General features: G+C 40.0%; 2 protein-coding genes across 2 annotated transcripts in view; one reads left to right on the top strand and one right to left on the bottom strand.

The window, feature by feature from the left end:
- Positions 1-22217, top strand: part of LOC145441434 (uncharacterized) — a 191819-nt gene that overhangs the window by 162488 nt on the left and 7114 nt on the right. Inside the window, exons 25-31 of the mRNA XM_080319297.1 lie at positions 11846-11962; positions 13385-13498; positions 15672-15830; positions 16534-16602; positions 17668-17769; positions 20662-20751; positions 21936-22037. Coding sequence (XP_080175423.1) covers positions 11846-11962; positions 13385-13498; positions 15672-15830; positions 16534-16602; positions 17668-17769; positions 20662-20751; positions 21936-22037 — 753 coding nt within the window. The remainder of the gene's footprint in view (positions 1-11845; positions 11963-13384; positions 13499-15671; positions 15831-16533; positions 16603-17667; positions 17770-20661; positions 20752-21935; positions 22038-22217) is intronic.
- On the bottom strand, positions 298-4500 carry LOC145446541 (uncharacterized). The gene is made up of 2 exons (XM_080324878.1): positions 2698-4500; positions 298-2627 (listed from the first exon to the last, which is right to left on the bottom strand). Exon 1 carries the CDS (start codon positions 4026-4028, stop codon positions 3141-3143), a length of 888 nt encoding a protein of 295 aa, XP_080181004.1. The 5' UTR covers positions 4029-4500; the 3' UTR covers positions 298-2627; positions 2698-3140.

Below are 22217 nucleotides of genomic sequence, written 5' to 3'. Positions count from 1 at the left end.
TATGAGCTGTTAGTGACTTGTTGCGAATCAATCGAGGTCGAACACTGTTTATAAATTGAGTGATTTCGGAGTTTTCACGTTTAGAGATATCCCAGTGACATTCCCACATCGTGATAACACGATGCCCTAGGCTTCTGTAATATGAATGTACACGTTCTGTTCGTTCTCGACGCGTCGGGTCGTCATACGAAAAGCGGCATTTACTGTGAGAATGGTAGAAACATCCCAGAAATGATAACACAACGCCTCGACCTGATGAGTCACGGTAGAAGCCATCTGCAGGGTACCCCTTGGATCCTATTCTTACTTCAGACCCGTTGAAAGCATGGTGGACATGTACACCATGAACATGAGAATAGTACTGTATCCATTCATGTGCTTTATGACCAAAGGTAGGAGCAGTCTTAACCGGTTTAAATTTAGAACACTCGTTATCAAGGCTTTTCCAATGAATGGGATAGCCTGCGGGTGACGCAATCGATACTGCTTTCAAGTACATCGAATTGCAGTCCATACCTGTTATATACTGTGTTATTTCCGCATCTTTACCATAGAAAAGTTGTTTTATGCGAGTTTCCCCCCTTTTTTGATACCGATTAAAGATGATTGAGGGGCCACCGACAAGATTTTCACGAAAAAGTAAAGCTAGATCTTTATGCTTTTCACTGAACAAGGTAAAGTACCTTGGAATGGAATTGAATATATGCCTCGAAACCACACCCGGCAGCGAGACAGCTTCTTTAAATATATCCACATTAAATTGAGACTTGAAAGAGTCGAATTGCTTTTCTAGGCCTTCAATGAAGTAGTGTGTGTCAATTGCATTGTACCATTTTAGATAGTCACGAAGCGATGTCATATTATGATCATTCCAAACCTTGAGGCAGTTTTCATAATCAGCTTTCGATATATTACAACGTTTTATCGAGCTATAAAATGACTGATGATTCGGGAGCATAGGGTAATCTAACAGTTCAATACTAGTCAGAAATTCATATGGAAAATGACCCTTTCCACCACTACATTTGAACGCTTTCAGATATTTTTCATAAGAAAAACCAGGTGCCAAGTAATTGACGATATCGAGGAAACGAAGCCTGTTCGTAGTTAGCGAGAGAAATGTGTTACCACGCTTCAAAACATTCAAGTTTTCATCAACGAAAAAACGCAGCAAGTATACCTTAAGACAGTTCAAATCGTATCTACCACCATTAAAAGATATAACTGGTATTTGCCTTAGATAGCACATGAATTCATCTTGTAAACGTTCCAATGGTAAAGGCTTGTCCGAGGGGTCTAATACTTTCATCTCTGTGATTTTAGATTCAAACAAATCGAGATATTGACGGTATTCAACTAGCAACAGACTGAAGGATCGACTCTGAATTGTATGAAAAATCTCTACCATCTCTTCACACAACTGAATTGGGTCACCATTCGAAACAATTACTTGTGGTTCCAAATACCCGTCTACATTTGATGATATACTAACGGAAATTGGAATATGCTTCCACTCGTAAGTCGTTTTAGCTGAGGGATCAAAATCACATTGTTGAAACATACTCTCGATATCGAAGGCAATCCGATATTTGAAAAAACGTAAATGATTTGGGACAATTATGCCTTCAATCTCCATTCGTTCAAATACCGTCAAAGGTGGTCTATATATCCCGCCGGGAAATATCTCGACAGGTTCAGTGATGCAGTTGTGCCTGGTCAGATGGGTTGCAATATCGAAAAATTTTCCACAAGATTCACAATGATAGCTTTCGAGGTATCGATTGATCTGAGTTATCAAGCAAGCATGAGAATTTTCGAGGTGTAAATAAACAGGAGTGGCTACATAAGTACTACGTCGGACAGCAATAGCTTTACCATCGGTCTTACGATAGACAGATATAGCTACATCAAACAATGTCTCGATGTCAGGTAACATCTCAAAAGTTACACCACCAACAACGTTCACACCATAAACCTGGGTATACTGTTGAGCCAGTGATTTCGCATCACGATCGAGTGAGTGTCCAATGCAACGAAATACACACAGATTATCATTATACCGATTACGATTTTTATCGTAAAGTAGTGTCAAGACACATTTCGATTTTGTAAGCCACAGAGGAAGTTTAACATCAGCACACCCTATCAATAACCGATCACTAGGGAATATGTAAAACTGTATATTTGTTAGACAAACAGGTTGTGATTTAGTATCAGGTCGGGCTTTACGCAATACATCAAATGCAGTTTCCAATTTAATGGATTCTACAAATTTTTCAAACTGTATCAATGACGAAATAGCCAATGGCATATCCAGAACACGATCGATATTTGACGATGCATGAAAATAACGATATCTCAGAGTCTCGGTGTGGTATAGGATACAGCCATATGAATAGTTGACTTTAAATCTATATGATTCAGAGAAGAATATCGCTTCAATGTCCTCGCGAACAGCCAAGAGTTGACGATTTATAATCCGAATATTGTACACCACTCGAGATCTGCCTATGTTTGCTACATACGATTTTATGGCTTGCCAGTTCTGTGTTAAAATTTCTTGACGTTCATCACCAATATCTGGTGGAAATTCATCTTCCTCACGGATACGGTGTCTTCTGCGACGGCTCATCTGTAACATTGAATTCGATTTCAATTTCACACTCTGTATTCTAGTAATCAACGAGATAGTAATACTTACTTATATTTTTTCTCTTGAAATCTTGAGTTCTTTTTCACCTGGTAAGCAAAGAAACAACCTTCCTCAAAATTATGTTCACCAACTTAAGGTAGTAAAAACAGAGAACTCACCGATGCAATAAGTTCGATGATTGGGGTTGATTCTTCTCTTTCTCTGTTTCGATGAAGCAAGAAAACATCACGTTAACACAAACTTTTGGTTTATTGAATAAGATCAGTGTATACTTACACGTGGATTGGTAATATATTCACGAGCGCAGATTTCACATCCTCTCGCTGCGGCGTCCAGGTGGAAAAGACCGATTTGGCTGCGTCGAGATTAATCTAGTGCGAGCACCATCTAGTGTTCACGATTTAAGATCGTTTGTAAGCCTATTATCTGTAATTTCATACACATCACATGAACATTCACATTCACACAATAAATACATTACACTGAATCACAAATTATATTTCAAGGTGGTTCTAATTGTTAAGAGCTGGTTCAGGAATTGGTTGGTTGCATCGTTCAGTTGGTTTTGAATCTGATCAAGATCACTGCGTTCAATAGCCGAAGCCAATAGCTTTTTTATTTCAAGAATGATTTTCTGTAGGGAAGGTTTCTTCTTTTCTGTAAGGGAATCAATTAAACCTAGAATCACGCCTAGGTGTGGTCTGACCACTTCAAGAGTCTTGAGATGGTCTCGAATTTTGTTGGCGGTGTACAGACATATCTTCTCCTCTTGTCGTCTCCCTCGCGATGTCTTCGGCCGATCTTCACCCTCGCTGAGTTTCTCCTGGTTAAGAACCAAAGTTTTTTGTTTCGATTTAGAGAGACATATCTTTTTACACGGAGGTGCACTGGTTTGTTGCGAGGTTGTGGGTACATCTCGCTTTCTAGAACTTGATGGTTTCTCGATTGGGATCTGTGGTTTTGGTAGGCCAGAAAATAACCTTCGAGAGGTCGTCGGTTTGTCAGATGGTACCGCGGATCGAACTCTAGATTTTGGAAAAATCTTACGAGGAGTTGACGGTTTCTCAACTGGTAACACAGCTGAAGTTGTCGGTTCATCTGGAAGGGGTAAGTTCGAACCCGAGGTTGTCGGGTTGTCAACCGCAACTTGGTTCGAACCACGCGATTCCAGCCATGCCTGTAATGTGATGTCACGGTGAGGCGGTTGGTTTTCGATAGGGGTCGTGGAATCACACTCAACGACCTCTGTCGTTGAAGCAACGAGGTCTTCGGGTAGGAGGGCCTCCAAAATATCTGCATCCTCTTCAAATTGTAGTTCAAAAGAATTAGGTTCATACCCGAGGGTATTAAATCTGTTCAACTGAGCCTGGGCCATGATTAACACAAATTAAAATCGAGGTATACTGATCAACGGATGATATTCGGTATGAGCGAGTGGGATTTACCAGTTTACTGAGGACCTATTTATTCAGAACTACTTCCTCTTTCCCGCCACGCGCACCTTCTTCCTATTTCATATCGTGTTACTCTGTTTATTATAACAACCTTTTATTCATTCTAATTTCCGATGTACGATCACTTAATTACCGGAATTTTCACAGTTTTTATTGTCAGTAACTACACAATATGGACTCAACTTATACCCGAGTGATTATAGAAAATTATCTACTTCACCATCACCATTTACCTGTCCCTGATTTGAGCGAAACAGAACAGTTGGTTCACGATATCGTTGATTTATACATATCTGATCAAATTGTTGAGAGCATCGAAAAATGTGATTTCACATCATTAACCAACGCGATTCTGGGGTACGGTGTGGACTGGAATGGTGTTATGTGCATTGTAGCGATCGCAGCTATGAAAAGTGATGTTCATACTATCTCATTGTACACAGATGTATCATCGAAATTCTTGAATACACACTTTATCTCACTGACAAATGATTGGGTATGCTGAATTTCAGACTACACAATCATAAAACTATCACTATGATTTTATTTACAGAATTCCTGCAAGGATTATTTCAAACCAAGTCTGTTCAGGCGATTCATCAAACTTCTAAACCGAGTAACTACGCGTTTATGGTCACGTGACTAGGTCTATAAAATACGAGTAACCCGCGACAATGATCATTATCTGGACATCATAGCAATGGAGAGTATACAAGGATTGGCCATTGGAAAATCATCGGACCTGCGGCTTGCAGTAAAGTTTGTTTCCTCCCCGAAAAAGGGGCTCGTTAGTAGTTACCTGAAAGGTGTATTTATAGACAACGAGAACAATACTATACCCTTCACTTGTTTCAACCAAGAACTGTTCAAAGCCATCGAAAAAGCTTTTAGGAAACGGAAGCGAGTACTCATCAAAACAGCCTGGGCTCGACTCGATAAGTTTTCAGGGGAACCTACTTTGCTACTCGGTCGCAGTTCGTCTGTTACTATTCATGGCAGATCAAAACACACCCCAGACGAATACGCCGTTGTAAGCTGTAACAATATAGGCAGCGAAAAATATATTTCAATCAATGCGATATGTACCGACCATGAGGAAAAATCCATCCCCGTCAATGGCGAAGACCTCAAACTACATAGTTTTACGTTAAGCGATGACACCGGAACTGTCAAACTCGATCAATGGACCTCGCCTGGTTTAAAAAAAGGGAGAAAGTATGCACTAACGCGCGTCAAAAATCAGGATGGAAGATTAAAGATTGACCAGTTAACTCGAATTCTAGAGTTACAAGAATGATATGTATGTGTGTCTACTGTTTCACAATACACAATGGTTGATGCATATTTTCGTGTCATATGTGATTCGTGATATACTTAACACAGTGAGCCAGTTTTGCCCTGAGCGGTTGTATTTGCTACGGATTGTGTACGCTCACGATTGCTTTTCGACAACCTGTTCCACGGGGAGCAATTCGCGTAGTGATTTCAGTGGACAGGATACCATAGTCATTTGTCTCCGCAGAATATGTAGGTCACTTCGCATTAAAACACCTGTTTTACGCTCACGGATTGCTTCTAGTCCAACCTGTTCCACGGGAAGCAATTCGCGTAGTGATTTCAGTGGACAGGATACCATAGTCATTTGTCTCCGCAGAATATGTAGGTCACTTCGCATTAAAACACCTGTTTTCAAAATCGATCGCGGGAAGCGCACAATGACGCTTTTTCGAAGCTCCATAGGCCGATTTTCGACCACTAGCTAGCTCAAAATGCACCGTTTCTGACTTCCGAAATGCAACATTCTTGTTTCCGGTATTTTACGAATCACGGGACCACAATTACACTACTACCGTCTCTATTGTCGTTTGAATACTCATTCTTTGATGTGTTATGGTTTCTTGAGATATTCTCGAGTTTATATTTTTTTAAATTGGCATTCTTCTTTGGACTCGGGTTGAGAATCCCGCTGCGTTTCCAGTACACTTTTGAAGAGTGTTTCACTCACTGAGAATGGTTTGAACAGAAGCAAGAAAAAGGAACGGGAAATTAAACGGCGACAACTGTGTTTGTAACACACTGCGTGAAAAAATTATTTTACTTTCTCCGATACAAATGGAAATCCGATTTGTCATATTTGTCGAAGAACAATTGTCGTAACAAAGGGTAGAAGCTTAAAATGATGTACCGAATGTTTCTTTCGGAGTTATGCATATCGCCTGATCTTGAAAAACGTTGCTAGCTATGTCTCAAGCCGAACAATCCATATTTCGAGGCATTGTTAAAATTGCCGACGACGTTACAGACTCGTTGTAATATCGCTAAACCAAGGCAATCTGCTAGAGAAGGCGTAATTCCAAAAAAAAAATATAACATACTGTGCGAATATTCGCCGTTTCCACAACTTAGCATCAATGATACCATCACATGACAAATTTCAAAGCTACGGTTGTATGAGGCAACCGTGATCAAAAGAGTAGCAGCAATGTCAGTCGATCTCTTATTACACGTCGCCGCGTAGACCATATTAGCCTAGCATTGGACGAATCCATCGATTCCACAGACGTTGCATAGCTAATTATCTGGGTGCATTTTATCAGAGTGGACATGTTTACAGAGGAAATGTTGGCAAGGCAAACGTGGGGATGGGTTTCCTCTAAGCTTCGCACGTGCGCAATTGCGCAGTGCTGACACAGTCGCTGCGCACAGAAAATTTGAGCTGCGCACAAAAATCCGAAGTGATGACCTTTTTGTATTTAGTCCTTATGCACTGCTGTGCAACAGACCGTGCAGTGAGTTGGTGAGTGCGCGCAGACTCGTGAAAAATTATAGGGAATATTGACCAGCGAAAAACATCGACTTGACAAAGCTGACTTCAGTAACTATTGCTGACCCTGAAACGCCAGACTTCTCTTATCACTGAGAGCTCAAAGTGATATTGGCCTCTAAGTAACGAAGAAGTTACCATAATGCGCCGCTGGGAGAAACACATTCTCACATAAAACAGCAACTGCGAACTTACGAAAGCTGTCCATTATTGCCATAGAATTCATAACAATATACTAAACGCCCGTATACGACTAGCAAATATAGGCTACAGTAGCTTAAATTTAATAGTAGCCAACAAATACATGGTAATAAAAATCTGCGGCCCGCGGCGTCTTTTGCTGCTAAAATGCGGTCTGTTATACATGGGAAGTTGAGAACCCCTGCGTACATAATGTTTGGGTCGCATAGTGTTACACTATGACACTATACACTATGACTACATGGCGATTGAGATCTCTGCGTTTCTGATCACTTTAATCCATTAAAAGCCATATATTCCAGATACCGATACTCGCGAAATGACTCGGCTTCACAGGAACCTGGTAACTAAAGAAGAACTGCGGCGTATGAAAGCCGGGGAATGTATTGAGCCGAAAGGCGCTGATAACGACGCACCACGAGATTTAGCATGTGAGTTTCAACTGAATAACAATATCTATTCTCTTCCCAATGTACCCAGGATTGATACTGAGCATAAAGGTCTGGATACTGTTTATGTGATAGTGCTGTAAGCAATAATTATGCTTCATCAAACAATAATATTTCAAAGCGTTTTATGATATATTTTACGCTATAATGGTGGTGAAGGTATAGTCAGGATAGTATGCTAGTAGAAGTAAAATTCAACTCGTTAACTTCCCTCAATTACAACTAGAAGTAGTTATTTTCGAAACATGTCAATATTAATCAAGTGTGAGTAGACGATTAAAGACTTGATAGTTCCGAAGTGGTTAGAGGAAATAGATTTGGTATATATGTCCCATACTTAGCAGTTGATTGGGGGATGAGTAGTCTACACTGTAGATTGCCTCTTCCCGACTTAGGCACAATGATCAATGACACTGCAAATATGTGTGCATTGAATTACCGTGTCCTAAGCACGGTTTCGCCCATATGTTATCCCCAAGGTGATGCAAACACATAGAAAAAACTAAACTTTCCGCTTCACCAAATCCAGAACGTAAAAGGTAAGTAGTTTTCGGAAACAAAAGTGGACATGGTCTAAAAACACTACCAGGGTAAACCCATTCAAGTACTCATTAAAAGAAAGAGGCACTTCGTTACTAATCGTCTCTGATTCCCTGCGAATAACCGAATTTGTTGCTAGAATTATGGTAGGCTACATCACGACCGATTCCCACATACCATACCTCTTTCGAGAGGATTCTTCTTTTTTCTCTATAATACTAAAATGTTCCCCGAGGACATCCACATGATATCTTTATCCGCACTCCGTCCTTTTTTGCTTTGTGTCGAGTGTTAAGTTAACATACGAAGACAACTAAAAAAAGTAAATTCGCTCCGAAGTACACGTGTAAATCGGATTTTTATGGATTATGGAAGAAGGTTAACTGAACGGAACCCGGTTCAAAGCTACCGGCGTAGGAAGTTCACCTGTTCTTATCCTAGCCAACATACCAGATGCCAAGCATTATCTGAATAAACTTCCCATATATATTTCTCTTATTGAAACTTTAAAAAAAGTGTCCTCTTTAGGGCTCTAAAATATGATTACCTCCCGTGACTACTTCTACTAACTACAAACGTGATAATTTTCAAGCCCTTCATTTGATTTATTAATTTTTCGGAGTTTACACGGGTCTTTGAAACCCTTGTATCTAGTTTCAATATAGTTTGCCATTCAAGCGTAAATGCTACTTCCATGACTGTATCGAGCCTGCCTGCATTAACCGCATCTGGTTACCTTCAGGGTATCGCGAGAAAGTTCTGGCTTGCGAATCCAGTCCGCCAAGTCACCGGTCTACTTCGGAACGGGAGCGCGCGACACCACTTGAACGCTGTCCCGGATACGACACGCTGACAAAAGAGGAGATAGCTCCTCATAAAAACCACGGTCGGTGCTCAATAATTCGAACTCTAACTTAACAGTTATCGGTAACATGTGCGTTTGTATATCGTCTTACTCCCCAAAAATAGTTCTTCCATCTGCCGGAGTAAGCTGTCCAGTGTCCAGACTCGCGTCTTGATTCTTTTAAAATATATTTTGCCTGGGCGAGATTGCGTGGTTATGGAAAAGATGATCGAAGTAGTCAGCGTTCTCAACTCAAATAGAATTAACAAATACAACTTCTGTGGTAGCAGTATATCGAATAGTTTCTGAAGTAGATTTCGTCATTGGCGTGCAATTTCCGTGCGTTCAGGTGCGCATGTCTTCGATCGAATCAACTAGACCCCTTTTGCCAAACTCTCAAACGGACGCCGTCTACGAATACAAGTGCGACTGCGATAATAAGTAACGCCGTCTACGAATACAAGTGCGACTGCGATAATAGGTATGTAGGACGTAAATCCGAACGATTGTTTGAGCGTATAAAGTAACACATCGCAAAATTGATTCGATCGAAAACATGCGTAGCTGACCGCGCGTAGCTTGCATGCCTATGTAAGTTAGCTAGACTCTTATGACGATTTTATCAGGCATAGGCCTATACTCGTCGCCCGGTCAGCAGTCAAGTGAAAACCTTTCCTGCGCGCAAAATTACTACGATAAATGTTCACTGTCAATGCCCGAGGCAGATTGTTTCATTTAAAAGTACTAAAGTCAACAATTATTACGTTGACCTAGCCAATTTTATGTAAACAAAAGGGAATTTTGAACGACTTGCTCATTTGACGTTAGCTTGATTTGTTTCTTGGTGTAGTCGTGGTAGTTACATTGTGTGCATTATATTACATTATAATTCAAATTTTGTTGTCATTGTTACAATGCGAATTTCATGATGTGTTATTATGATTGTTACGTCAAACTCCACTTTATTGATAGAGGCGACCAACCTTTTCGGCCAGAGGGCCACATTAGATTTTCGAACCATTGCGCGGGCCGCTTCAGTTTTGATCGCCTTTTTAAGTCTTCCGTGAGCAATGAACCGGATTAGGTTTTGAAAACAAGACTTATCTCTCTACGAATCAAAATCAATAACAACTACGTCCTGAAAATTGCCCGAAATTTGTTCAGAGATGATGAATGTATTCGCTCAATAATGTTGTTACTCGCATATATTGCGGGATGCATCTGTATACCGCTGAGCTCATTTTGCAAGGACAGGGTTATTCAGGGCGTGTACATATCAATATCGAAGATTTGGGAGAACATGCATCTGTCGATCTGTGCAAAAGATCTATCGCCGACGATCGTTCTGCGAGTGCAGGCGCGAAGTTATATATTGGACGACACATTCTCTAATAATTGCGGATATAGTTAGACTCGTTTGTGTAGTATTTTTAATTATCCGGAGGGGGTAGCAGCCTACGGTACAGGCTACCAATAATAAAAGCATGAATTCTAGTGACAATAAATTGCGCGGAGTACGAGAAAGATTTCTAAGTCAAATAAATCTGCATAAACTATTCTACTTTATGGTCATATGCGAAGATCTACGAAAAATGTGTCGGGCCGCTGGCTACGCCAATTCGTCGGAACTGATATATCAGTCATCAAAAACCCGAATTTCGCAGTCAGACTAATCAAATTTTTTGTTTGGCTTGCAAGTTTGTAATAAATTAGCTGAGAAATTTTTTTTAATAATATAACTAATTTATAATATAACCTAATCTATGGAATTACGTCGCGGGTCACTTGAAACCTTCTTGCGGGACACATTTGGTTCGCAGGCCACGGTTTGGCGGCCCCAGGTTTAGCTGATGAATCTGTTTCCATCCCATTAGTGTGCAGTTAAATCTTGGAGAGAGGCACCGGAAAAGTCGGAGAGTTTTAATAAATGTTCTACTGCAATTGATGTTGTATTGAAAGCTATCAACTGTATTGTTTAAAAGTGGTACATTATCAGATACTGGTCCTCGCGAAATGACTCGGATTCACAGGAACCTGGTGTCTGAAGATGAACTACGAAGCATGAGAGCTGGGGAACCTATTTCAATGAAAAGCCCCGACTCTCTTGCACCAAGAGACCAAACATGTGAGTGTCAACTGGCCATGAAGATTTTCATTCATCCCAGCTCCATTATTAATGAGACGCAGAGTGACGCAGGTCGGGAAACTGGTTTAGGTGATGATATTGTAAGTGGGAATTACACTTTATTCGACTACCAATACAAGTCAGAGTCCAATGGTATATTTACGGTTAAAGTTGATCGCGGGGTCGAATACTTCAAACAGTAAATTAGGGTCGGGTATATTTTCGAAAATTCAAAGTTAATCGTCCCACTTACGACGAAAAATGACCACTTATATTGTAAATAAGTGCGTTCTATAAAAATATATTTAGTTACAGTGCATCGCTTAACTATTTCGCAAATGTAATATAACAATTTCACCCCAGAAACGTTTGGCAGACATACACTAAAACTAAGTACTGCGGTAAAAAGTCTCAAAGTGCCTGAAGTATGATTTTTGATTCAAATGAAGTGGATTCTATTTGAAACATTACCGAATACGGCAAGTGGGAAAACCTATCTCAGTGCGCTCTAAAAGTATACCGACACGCACTTTTTTTCTGTGACCACCTCTGATTCCCTGATAGGTCACTCAATTCTACTCTTAAATCATTTAATAGAGTGTCGTGACTTTATTTATGCGACTTCCATTTCAAGGTCTTTTCACATTTAAAATCGCTACTTCTAATGTAGGTGGGTAGGACTTTGCGGCATTGCATCTCCTTCTACTTCTTATTATCAACGCCGACTATAGCTTAACCATCTCTGTCATCCTAAGGGTATCGCGGGAAAGTGTTGGCTTGCGAAGATTGTCCGCCAATGCACCAGATTCTTTCGAGAAGGAATTACGAGACACCGGTTGGGAACTATACTAAAGGTGGGTCATCGATGGAAGGTGAGATAACGGTAACTCTTCGACTGTACCAGCTGAGAATAGTACGAAAAATGCCTTGGTGTTTTGAATAGAAACAGGGCATCTCGAATTTATGATGGATAATAAATCTTTCACCACATTGCGCCCATGGCTAGTGTATATTTTTGAGTTATGATTGCGATCTGATCCGACTTCTCCTCGTCAAAGGTAGCGGAATCCAAGCAGGCTTATCACATATAGACTAATCTACAACAGAACTGTTTTCTGTGAAGCGTTCACCACTCCTACGCAATCACGGATCTTGGTGGCCCACACCAATGATCACCGCATACCTGATGTCTCTTTGAAAGACATCAAACATCGTCCAGATCAAATATTAGAGAAGACCCAGATGCCTTATCGCGTCAGCTTTCCTGTTGGTCTGCCAAATATATTTCAAGGTTGTTCTACATCGAATAATGTTAACGAGGTTGGAGACCCGTACCTTGATTAACATAATTTATGCGGGAAATTTCGAAGTTGCTTGGAATTAATGAACGCAGTTACCGACAGTGTTCTCTTCAACGCGTCTTCCGAATGGTGCACCCATCAAACTTTTCTACCAACGCTACACATCCAGTGTACGCGTTTTGTTCACTGGTAGCCGGGGCCGGAAGCCAATGGTTATTAGAACTCAAACACTCTCTTCCGGTTCTACCATTCGGTCTTGCAAGCATGGTGATGACTGACAGAAGTCGACACTATATCGCCAGGTCCTGCTATATCGCCTCCGTCTTGAAAGTTTGTTATTTCATTGTGTGCTAGTCGCGGTAACTGATACATCACCCACACCAGTGGTACACCATTGAAAATTCCGGTGCACCCTAGATTGTACGATACAGCCGGTTGAAGAGCACATATATACGTACACGCTTTCAGCGAGTTTCAACTCGAATTCTACATATGCGGTGCGTCGCCATGCTGAAAGCTCGTGTGAATACTACGAAGACTATCTGAACAAAATGTAACGAAATTAAACTGCAATTTTGCGAAATTCGGCCGTATGACAGAATCAAACAAACACGAGAAATCGATTCCTTTAACGAGAAATTCGCAACAATCAAGTTATTGGTTTGATCTAGGCTTCTACTTGTAGAAATCGCAATTGACTTATGCATAGCATGTGTCATATCAATAATATACCATATCAATGATAGACAAATAGGCTATACCGCTAACTTGAAACTTAATACTTAGTTTTCATTTGCATACTTTTGCCGTAATTACATTCTGGTTTATTTCTGAAGTCTGAGATTTCACCGGTCCGAGACATTTACTTTTGTGATTTACCAGCCCGCAAAACGCCGAAAAAACTACCGTTCTGATTTGCTAATTTCCCCCATGTCCTCGTATAATTTGAATCCGTGCATTATCATGCGAACACCGGAAACAATCTTAATCCAGGCCGGAAGAAGGTTGCAGTTCAGCCGCCTCTGAAATTCGTTCCCGCGGTTCTGCATCGTGAACTGCCGTCGCGTGTGCAAACGACAGACGACGATTCCAGGAATCGAATAACCGGTAAGTGCATAGTTTGATTCAGTAAATGCGGCGTGAACGAGGCGAATAATGTGGACAATCATCACTATGTTGGTTTAATAGTTTTAAGAAGGCTATTCTATGTAAGCATAAAACAAGAGATTTTCAAGTTCTGTCAACACTACAAGAAGGCAAGAAAATTACTCGGACATTAGTTCAAGAAGGCAGATTTTCAGCTCGTCGTGAGAAGCTACATACAGAGTTGTAACACTCATTTTCACGTCAAACACAAATCCCTAACGATACTGCAGATAAGCGCATTTGTACTCGCGGGAGAATTGAAGATCACACCCATAAAAGGGATTCAAACGTATTTCTCAACGACAGTTCTTATTTCACAGCATCAAAAGTGTGGACGCAGTATTACGATCGCCTTAATAAGGAGTGAAAATAGTTCGGAGCGTAACCGCTTAAGGTGTAAGTAGACAAAGTGGTGACTTTCGGCGATGAAGTCACTCTTTTGTGACAGCGCATTCATAACATTGGTATCAGTCGAATCAAAATAATATCCCCTTTCATATCACCTCGTACTCACTGAGAAATATAGATACACGTGCTCAATACAGTTATATTTCGGTGCGAAATAGGGGAGATGTCGTAACTATGGATCAAAAATTGGGATATGATCTCTGGCCATAAAATCCAGGGTTGTAACCAAGTCACAAGGTTCCGAGTCACAAGTCAATCTCACTTTTATATTTTTGACTCGAGTCAAGTCGAGTCATTTTCAATTCCCACCGAGTCAAGTCCGAGTCCAAGTCAGCGAACAGAGGATCGAGTCCGAGTCATGGTATTATGACTCGAGTCCGGGTCCAAGTCATTGTGTTGACTGCTCAGTTTCCAGTTAAAGTCTTCCTAAACCCACTTTTTTGACTCTGTTTGGTGATATTGCATGGTTCGCATTTATAATATATCAATTTTCCTCACTTTTAGCAGTTTCTGGTCGCATTTTCAACCACCAGTACCAACAAATGAAATCCCAATAGTGTGTTGGCTTCGAAATTACAATGAAATGTCGATCTTCGCCGTCTGAATCTCGAGTCAATGACTTGCTTCGAGTCATGCGCAATGACTCGAGTCCAAGTCGAGTCAATACACAGATTGACTCGAGTCGAGTCGAGTCATTTCCATATTTTGAGAAAATGACTCGAGTCGAGTCGAGTCATCCGAAAATCGTGACTCGAGTCTGACTCGAGTCGAGTCATGACTCGAGTCATTACAACCCTGATAAAATCTTTCGCCGATAACAGCAGGTCTTTTGCTTGCTCAACACTTCCATACAAGCTCTACCTATGGTGCATATATGCATGGATATCGGCACTTTTAAACTATATAGTTAAGGACTTCAAAAATTAGTTTCTCGAACATATTATCGGTCCCTACCCTGTGGGTCCCAAAGGCACACGGCCCGGGTCCAATGAGACATACCCTCAAAAAAACTGTGTTCAAACTTTTCTTTTTGTTTGATATAACCTAAGCTACAGTAAGATAAAGAAGAATGTTTGGTTGCAACCGTCAAAAATAAAAGAATAATTATTAACTCAAAATTTTGCCATAAAATCACGTTTCAATTTAGGCTCGAAATTACAAATTCGAGGGTACATACATATTGCCCGTGAATCGATATCTTCACTTCCAAATAGCTCGTTATTGCGATAAAACATCACAGGCGATTTTTGCATGAGGAGTCTCTGCATGTAGGCATGTTTCAGTTGTTGCATGATTATTTGGTGCAACAATTTTGCTTGATTTGGCTATTGTATCATCAGTCGCCATCCTATAAATTTTATGAATGAATCGAAAAAAAGGTCACTCAAGAAGGGTATGGAATATGTGCCATTATATGTTCTGATACAATTCTGATACCCCTATAAACTGAAAACCTCTGTCAGAGACCCCGTAACTTGCGCACGTTGAAAGTTTTTTCTACGCGAGGAAAGATTCAGCCAGCATGCCATTGTAACAAATTCACGGAGTGCAATCATGGAATTATCATTGATATTGGCTTCCGCATTAAAGTAACCACACAAAGTTAAAAGTGGGTTAGTGGTGTCCAGTTTCGATGGTGTGCTCACCAAGTGTATAGTGCAATGTATCATAATTGTAGTGTGATTCTTTTAGCTGATATTAGTTAGGACGACGTCAATTTATTCAGGCCGCTGTAGAAGAACACTGACACGAGAATCAACGGCGTCTCAGTGGTCAACAGCGATACGTGGGGGTTGCTCGGCACCGCTGGAGATTCAATCCATGCAACATGGACGACCGACGTCATTCATTGTATTGGACAGTAGTTCGTCAGACGAAAACTCCGGTCAGTGATCAACAATTGGTATTTCTCACGGGGGGAGTCGAGACCAGACCAGTTGTTTCCAGCGTATGTGCCACAGTAATCACTGCTCGGTAGTTATGGCTTTACAATAAACGAGAAAAAATATTCTGAGAGAACGCATGAATGGTTACTAGTTCAAACTCCCTCCATTTCTACCTACCCTTTTGAAGTTGCGTTTTGTTCAGTAGAAAGCAGGACTTGGGATCACCTTTATAAGTAAGATTGTCATACACCAATTACACCATATCACGGTAATTAACTGAAAGTGTTTTAAGACAATTAGATATTTGTGGTTATTATTTCCTTTGTTCTTGAATAAGCACACCGCAATCGCGAAACTAACCACTTCCGATTAGCTGCAGATATCTGCTCTTTGAAACCACTGAATTGTGTACTTGTACAACTTCTTTTGAACTGCCACTTGAAGTAGCGTTAAAGCATTTGGAAACACAACCTCTGGTCATAATGGGATAGAACTTGGTGGCGTTGTCCTGCCTCTACCTGTGTAGTGTAGTGTAGTGTAGTGTACACACACTTTCTCAATATTGGTAATCCGCATGGATATATTTCAAGACGGGAATATTTACATATACATCTCCCTTCATCTCATGCGCATGTATATATATCGAACTAGTGAACGCTGGCTATGCATGGAATCTCACACGTTGTGCGTTTTCTTCACCAGATGACTGGCTGGAGCGGCGATATGCAATGCTGGGAATTACACGCACCAGGCGACCGTACGAAATGGCGGGTAGGAGTATAATCCTAACTATATATTTGTGGCGTTTTTCAGTAAATGAATACTGTATAAAGCTACGATATTAACGGTGATACCATGGAGACCTAACTATATCAATATTTTTATTCGCCACGAAATATAGGTCATGCCGAAAACAACCAAATTAATTTACAGTGTACGGTATATTTGGACTGGTCATAATGAAAGAGATGAAACCTCTAGGTAGGGAAATATTGTGTTAGGTTTAGGTAGAAAATCGATCCATCAAAATATATGATCATATTGAATCTACACTTGGAAATTGCTACAAGGGTTCGAGAAACACCATTGCACAGGGTATACATCAAGAAGCTGTTACTCAAAATCGAATATGTTATTTCAGACAGCGCGATCTTAATTGAATCCAGCGTAGCCAATACACAATAATCTCCTTCTATTGTAGAGGCAGTTGAATGCAAAAGAATGTACCGCCATAATAACACTACGTATGGGTATGTCTTCTTTTGTCCTTTGAGGGTGCGATGTCAAGTTAATTGATTTGAATCATTGATTGGTTGACCAAGCACCATTCGCTGACTTGATTTCATGTAGCGCTTCTTTCTTGTTATCGTGTGATTACGGGCAAAGTTCACAAAATGTCACTGAAGACTCACAAACGAAAAGCTGAATATTCCGAGCAATGTTTCGAGCAATTAAGTTTTGAAATTGGCACGGTACATGTTCGCTTCGTGCTGAATTTCATTCGACGCTGCCAGCGCCATGCGCAGTTAAAATCCGAAGTTAAAATGTAAAGAATTTCAACCCAAAGAAGGTATAATGACTTGTAAAATATTAATACATAAAAAAGCTTCACATATAAAGGTTCGTTTTTGAACCTCTTCACTTTCACAGGTTCACACACAGAACACGAACAGTCGAACATAAACCTCACGTTCACACCATCACTATAAAAATGTTTCGCAGCTTTACAATAATGAACTTCACCATGCCTAAAAAAGCTGAAAATCTAGTATTGGTTGAAAGCTGGTATACATTGCTATTGTCAAAAATTTAACGTCAAGATATGATCTGATTCAGTTGGTGAAAGTAGCACTCTTCGACTGTCGCGTCACCCATCCGAAGATTCAGTCTCGGATGACCTACCAAGGCAGAGGCGGATCATCGCTGAAGAGAATCTCGGTCAGTTGCACTAACACTCGGTAGTCTCGCTGAACACTGGTATGCAGGGTTGTAATGACTCGAGTCGTGACTCGACTCGGTCCTTTTTTAATATGTGTTGAAGGATTTGATTTGATTTGACTCGACTCGAGTCAATTTTTTTATTGACTCCACTTGTACTAGTAATTGTGCAGGACTGGAACCAAGTTATATGACTCGAAAATAGGACGGTCAGACATACATTTCAATGCACCTTTGAAGAATAGTATACAACATTATTGCTACATCGTCTATCAGTCCTGATACTTGGACAATAAGGACCGAAATTTTACAACCAACTATAAAAGTAGGATTGAGTTGTGACTCGAAACCTTGTGACTTGGTTACAACCCTGCTGGTATGCAGTAAAAATGTCACAAATTTGTGTTACAATTACAATGTGCCTGTGAGGTAAGTATTTGACTGCTTGTGAGGTAAGTATTTTACGTGAGAAATATCTCGTGGTATCATATAATTGGTGACGAACGTGGTACCTTTGACATATTCACTCGTGAACTGATCTTATGTTGACTCGCTTTTATAATCGTCGCGACTTTGACGCTTTGAAACTTAATGGACTAGCTTTTACGTTTTTGGGGTTTTCAAGGTTGCTGATCACGGATATCACATTAGTTTTACTAGATTGGCTCTAGAAATGAAGAGATTTATACCCCTCAAAAGGGTTAAATCACTGTATTTACCCTTGACTATTTCACTTGGTAGGAAGTATTTTTTTCAGATTTTTCTACTTTTATACTGCGCATAAATGGTTAATTGACTGCGATAAACACTCATGTCGTTCTCAGTTATTCAATCAATATTAACATGACCTGATGCGAGAACTTCGTTTGTTAAAATTGCAGTCTGTCAAGCCTAAAAATTGTACAATTGCACAATGGAAGTATATTTTCTCCTGTACCAATTGGTCATTCTACCAAGATGAAAGAGGAGTATAAAACTATGAAGTTTGTCCCTGGAAAGCTTATTTAAAATACTCATATGCGTCTCATCTCTTCTCATTTGTAAAATGATGATTTTCCGTGACGCCAACAAAGCCGGTATACCTAATATCCACATCAAACGAGAAGCATGAATCTTGAATCTTTGATGGATCTCAGATTCGAATACGGACAATGGATTACAAATTCATAATAAGAAAGGTGCTCACTGCATGGCATCCTTTCTAGCATGTAGTAATCAAAACTTTTTTGGAAGATCACAAAGCACCCAACTACCCACAGTTGATCCGAGAATTGGTATCTGCATATGGAAACCTTGGAGCAAGCATGAGCATTAAATCGCACTTCCTATTCACTCATCTTGATGTATTTTCCGATAATATTGTTGATTAGAGGGAATGGAAAGGGGAAAGGTTCCACCGATAGATCAAAACAACTTGAGAAAGATATCAGTGGAGATGCGATGAACATATTATAGCAGACTATTGCTGGAACCTTTCGAAAAACTACCCTGAATTGCTCAAAACCGAAAATAGTACAAGAACCGATTTTGTTTCAATATAGGTTATCAATACTATATAGTATATTCCAACTGGTTATTTTAAATTTTAAATAGGTGGTTGACATGAAACTGATTCTATTAATGCAAAGTTCTTTTGAGTATTTGGGTAAATACTTATATACATGATTGAAGTTTATTTATGCACATGATATCCGTGAAAGTCTCCAATTATGATGAATCTTATATCCCAAAATATAATTATGTTGTTGTATTTTGATTTAAAACCCTCTTAAGCGTGTCAAAATACCAGGTAGATTGAATTTGTGAACTTTATAGTACGACTGAACCGAGTTTTTATCCGAATTATCTTCAAAAATAGAGCCAATTTGAAAGAATAAGGTCATATTCCGAATCAGTGCCCTATCAGAACCCCCAAAACCACTCTTACTCTGTCGGCCAGAAAATATGTGTTGACCAGTGATAATATTGTTATTTGTACTGATTCAAGCCGAATAGGTCGAGCCGATTTCGACTGTCGTTATTATGTACATGGTACAAAAAAGACACATGTATCACTTTAGAATGAACGTTTCGATGCATTATTTTCAAACTAAATGAAGCTTCGCACCCTTTGATATCATAGGGTTACCCTACGTCCTCCTTTAGGATAATTTGTCCTCCTATTTTATGTTTTTTTAAATGTCCTGCGAGGACGCCGAAAATCTCCTGCATTTTGGCGAGTCGTCCTCCGTTACTGATTCTACAACTAGGATACTGAACAGGTACGACTGAAAATCGACATAAATGACGAACAATAGCTAATATTGCAGTTCGAACGGGAAATTCGTGGTTTGAACGGAAGTGACGATTTTTTTTTAGTCAACATCTGCAAATTTAAGTAAAAAGGGCGGAAAATGGAGCCGAAATGAATGATCTTTTTTACTCAACTCCGCAAAAAGCCGCTGTTTTGAGTTTAGATCAACTAACTTTTGTTATTTGGTAAAAATTTCCTCCTTTCCCGATTCCAAAATATGGTGACCCTATCGTATCAGCATTACAGTACCCAAATCATATGTCGCGCATAGATATGCACTAAGTATATTCACGAAAATGATATTTATGGGAAGTACTTATCGAACCACACCGCTGTCATAGAAACCCGTAATGTCCTAGTATAGAGTGATAAAGAATTGAAAAAAAATTGATAAAGTGTAACTGATCTTTTCATTGCGGTCGCATAGAATGAAGATACTTAACATTGCAATGCATTTCTTGAGTTGTTACGTATCACTTCATAGTGCTCGATTTTACGCACCAACATTTGGAGTAAACAAAACGTCGGTATGGATACATTCGACGTCGTCCGGATATATTCTGATATCACAAAATTGATACGAGTATGTATTTTGGCAGAGGATGAAATGATACCATTGCGGACGACCACACGTTTGTCGCCAACAGGGATAGAATCCGGTTCGTATAGGCGACCGGAGAAGAGAGAAGGTATGGGGAGGGCCTGAACCGTTTAAAAGCTACTGCACTTGGCAATTAAGACCACTCTGAAATGTTCCGCGTTCAGTGTTAACGATAAACCTGGTGGATTTTCCGTTTTTTTTCTTCGTGAAGTATGATATGAGAATACTGTTTTGCAGCACTTTTTGATTCCATATTCAACATGTACAACAGTGCCACTCGGTATAAATGGTGGCACTGAACCTTTATCGACTGCGAGACAATTAAAAACTGTACTGTCGTTGCGTATTGCGCACCGCCAAGTGCTGAAAGATAGAAAGGGTAGAATTCACATGCCGCGAAATATAGACCATGCCGAAAACAACCAAATTAATTTACAGTGCACGGTATATTTAGACCGGTCATAATGAAAGAGATAAAATCTCTAGGATAATATTGTGTTAGGTAGAAAATCGATCCATCAAAACATACGATAATATTGAGTCTACGCTTGGAAATTACAATAGGGTTCGAGAAACATCATTGCACAGGATAGCATTAAGAAGCTATTACTCAAAATCGAATATGTTACTTCGAACAGCGCGACCTTACTATTTGAATCCAGCGTATTCAATGCAGAATAATGTTCTTCTATTGTAGAGGCAGTTGATTGCAAAAGAATCCATCGCAATAATAACACTACGGGTATGTCTTCTTTTGTCCTTTGAAGGTGCAGTGCCGAGTTACTTGATTTAAATCATTGATGGGTTGACCAAGCACAATTCGCTGACTTAACTACATGTAGCGCTTCTTTCTTGTTATCATGTGATTACGGGCAAAGTCCACAAAAAGTCACTGAAGACTCACAAATGAAAAGCTGAATATTTCGAGCAAATAAGTTTTGAAATTGGCACGGTACATGCTCGTTTGGTGCTGAATTTCTTTTGATACTGCCAGCGCCAGGCGCAGTTGAAATGCGAAGGTAAAATGTAGAGAATTTCAACCCAAAGAAGGTATATTGACGTGTAAAATTGTAATACATAAAAAAATTTCACAGGTTCACACACGGAACGCGAACACGAACCTCACGTTCACACCATCCCTATAAAAATGTTTCGCAGCTTTACAATACTGAACTTCACCATGCCTAAATAAGCTGAAAATCTAGTATTAGTTGAAAGCTAGTATATATTGCTATTGTCAAACATTTTAAGTCAACGTATGATCTGATTCAGTTGGTGAAAGTAGCACTCTTCGACTGTCGCGCCACCCATCCGAAGTTTCACTCTCTGATGACCTACCAAGGCAGAGGCGGATCCATGCTGCGGAGAATCTCGGTCAGTTGCACTAACACTCGGTAGTCGCGCTGAATACTGGTATGCAGGGTTATAATGACTCGAGTCATGACTTGAAAATGTGTTGAATGATTTGACTCAACTCGAGTCAATTTTTTTATTGACTCTACTTGTACACGAGTCATTGTGCAGGACTCGAACCAAGTTATATGACTCGAAACT

This window comes from Botryllus schlosseri, chromosome 1 (genome assembly GCF_051294905.1).
Source record: "Botryllus schlosseri isolate E-star chromosome 1, Bs_hap1, whole genome shotgun sequence".
In the NCBI taxonomy this organism is placed as follows: domain Eukaryota; kingdom Metazoa; phylum Chordata; class Ascidiacea; order Stolidobranchia; family Styelidae; genus Botryllus; species Botryllus schlosseri.
Note: the sequence above shows the minus strand (reverse complement) of the source record. Positions and strands in the feature narration are given on the sequence as shown.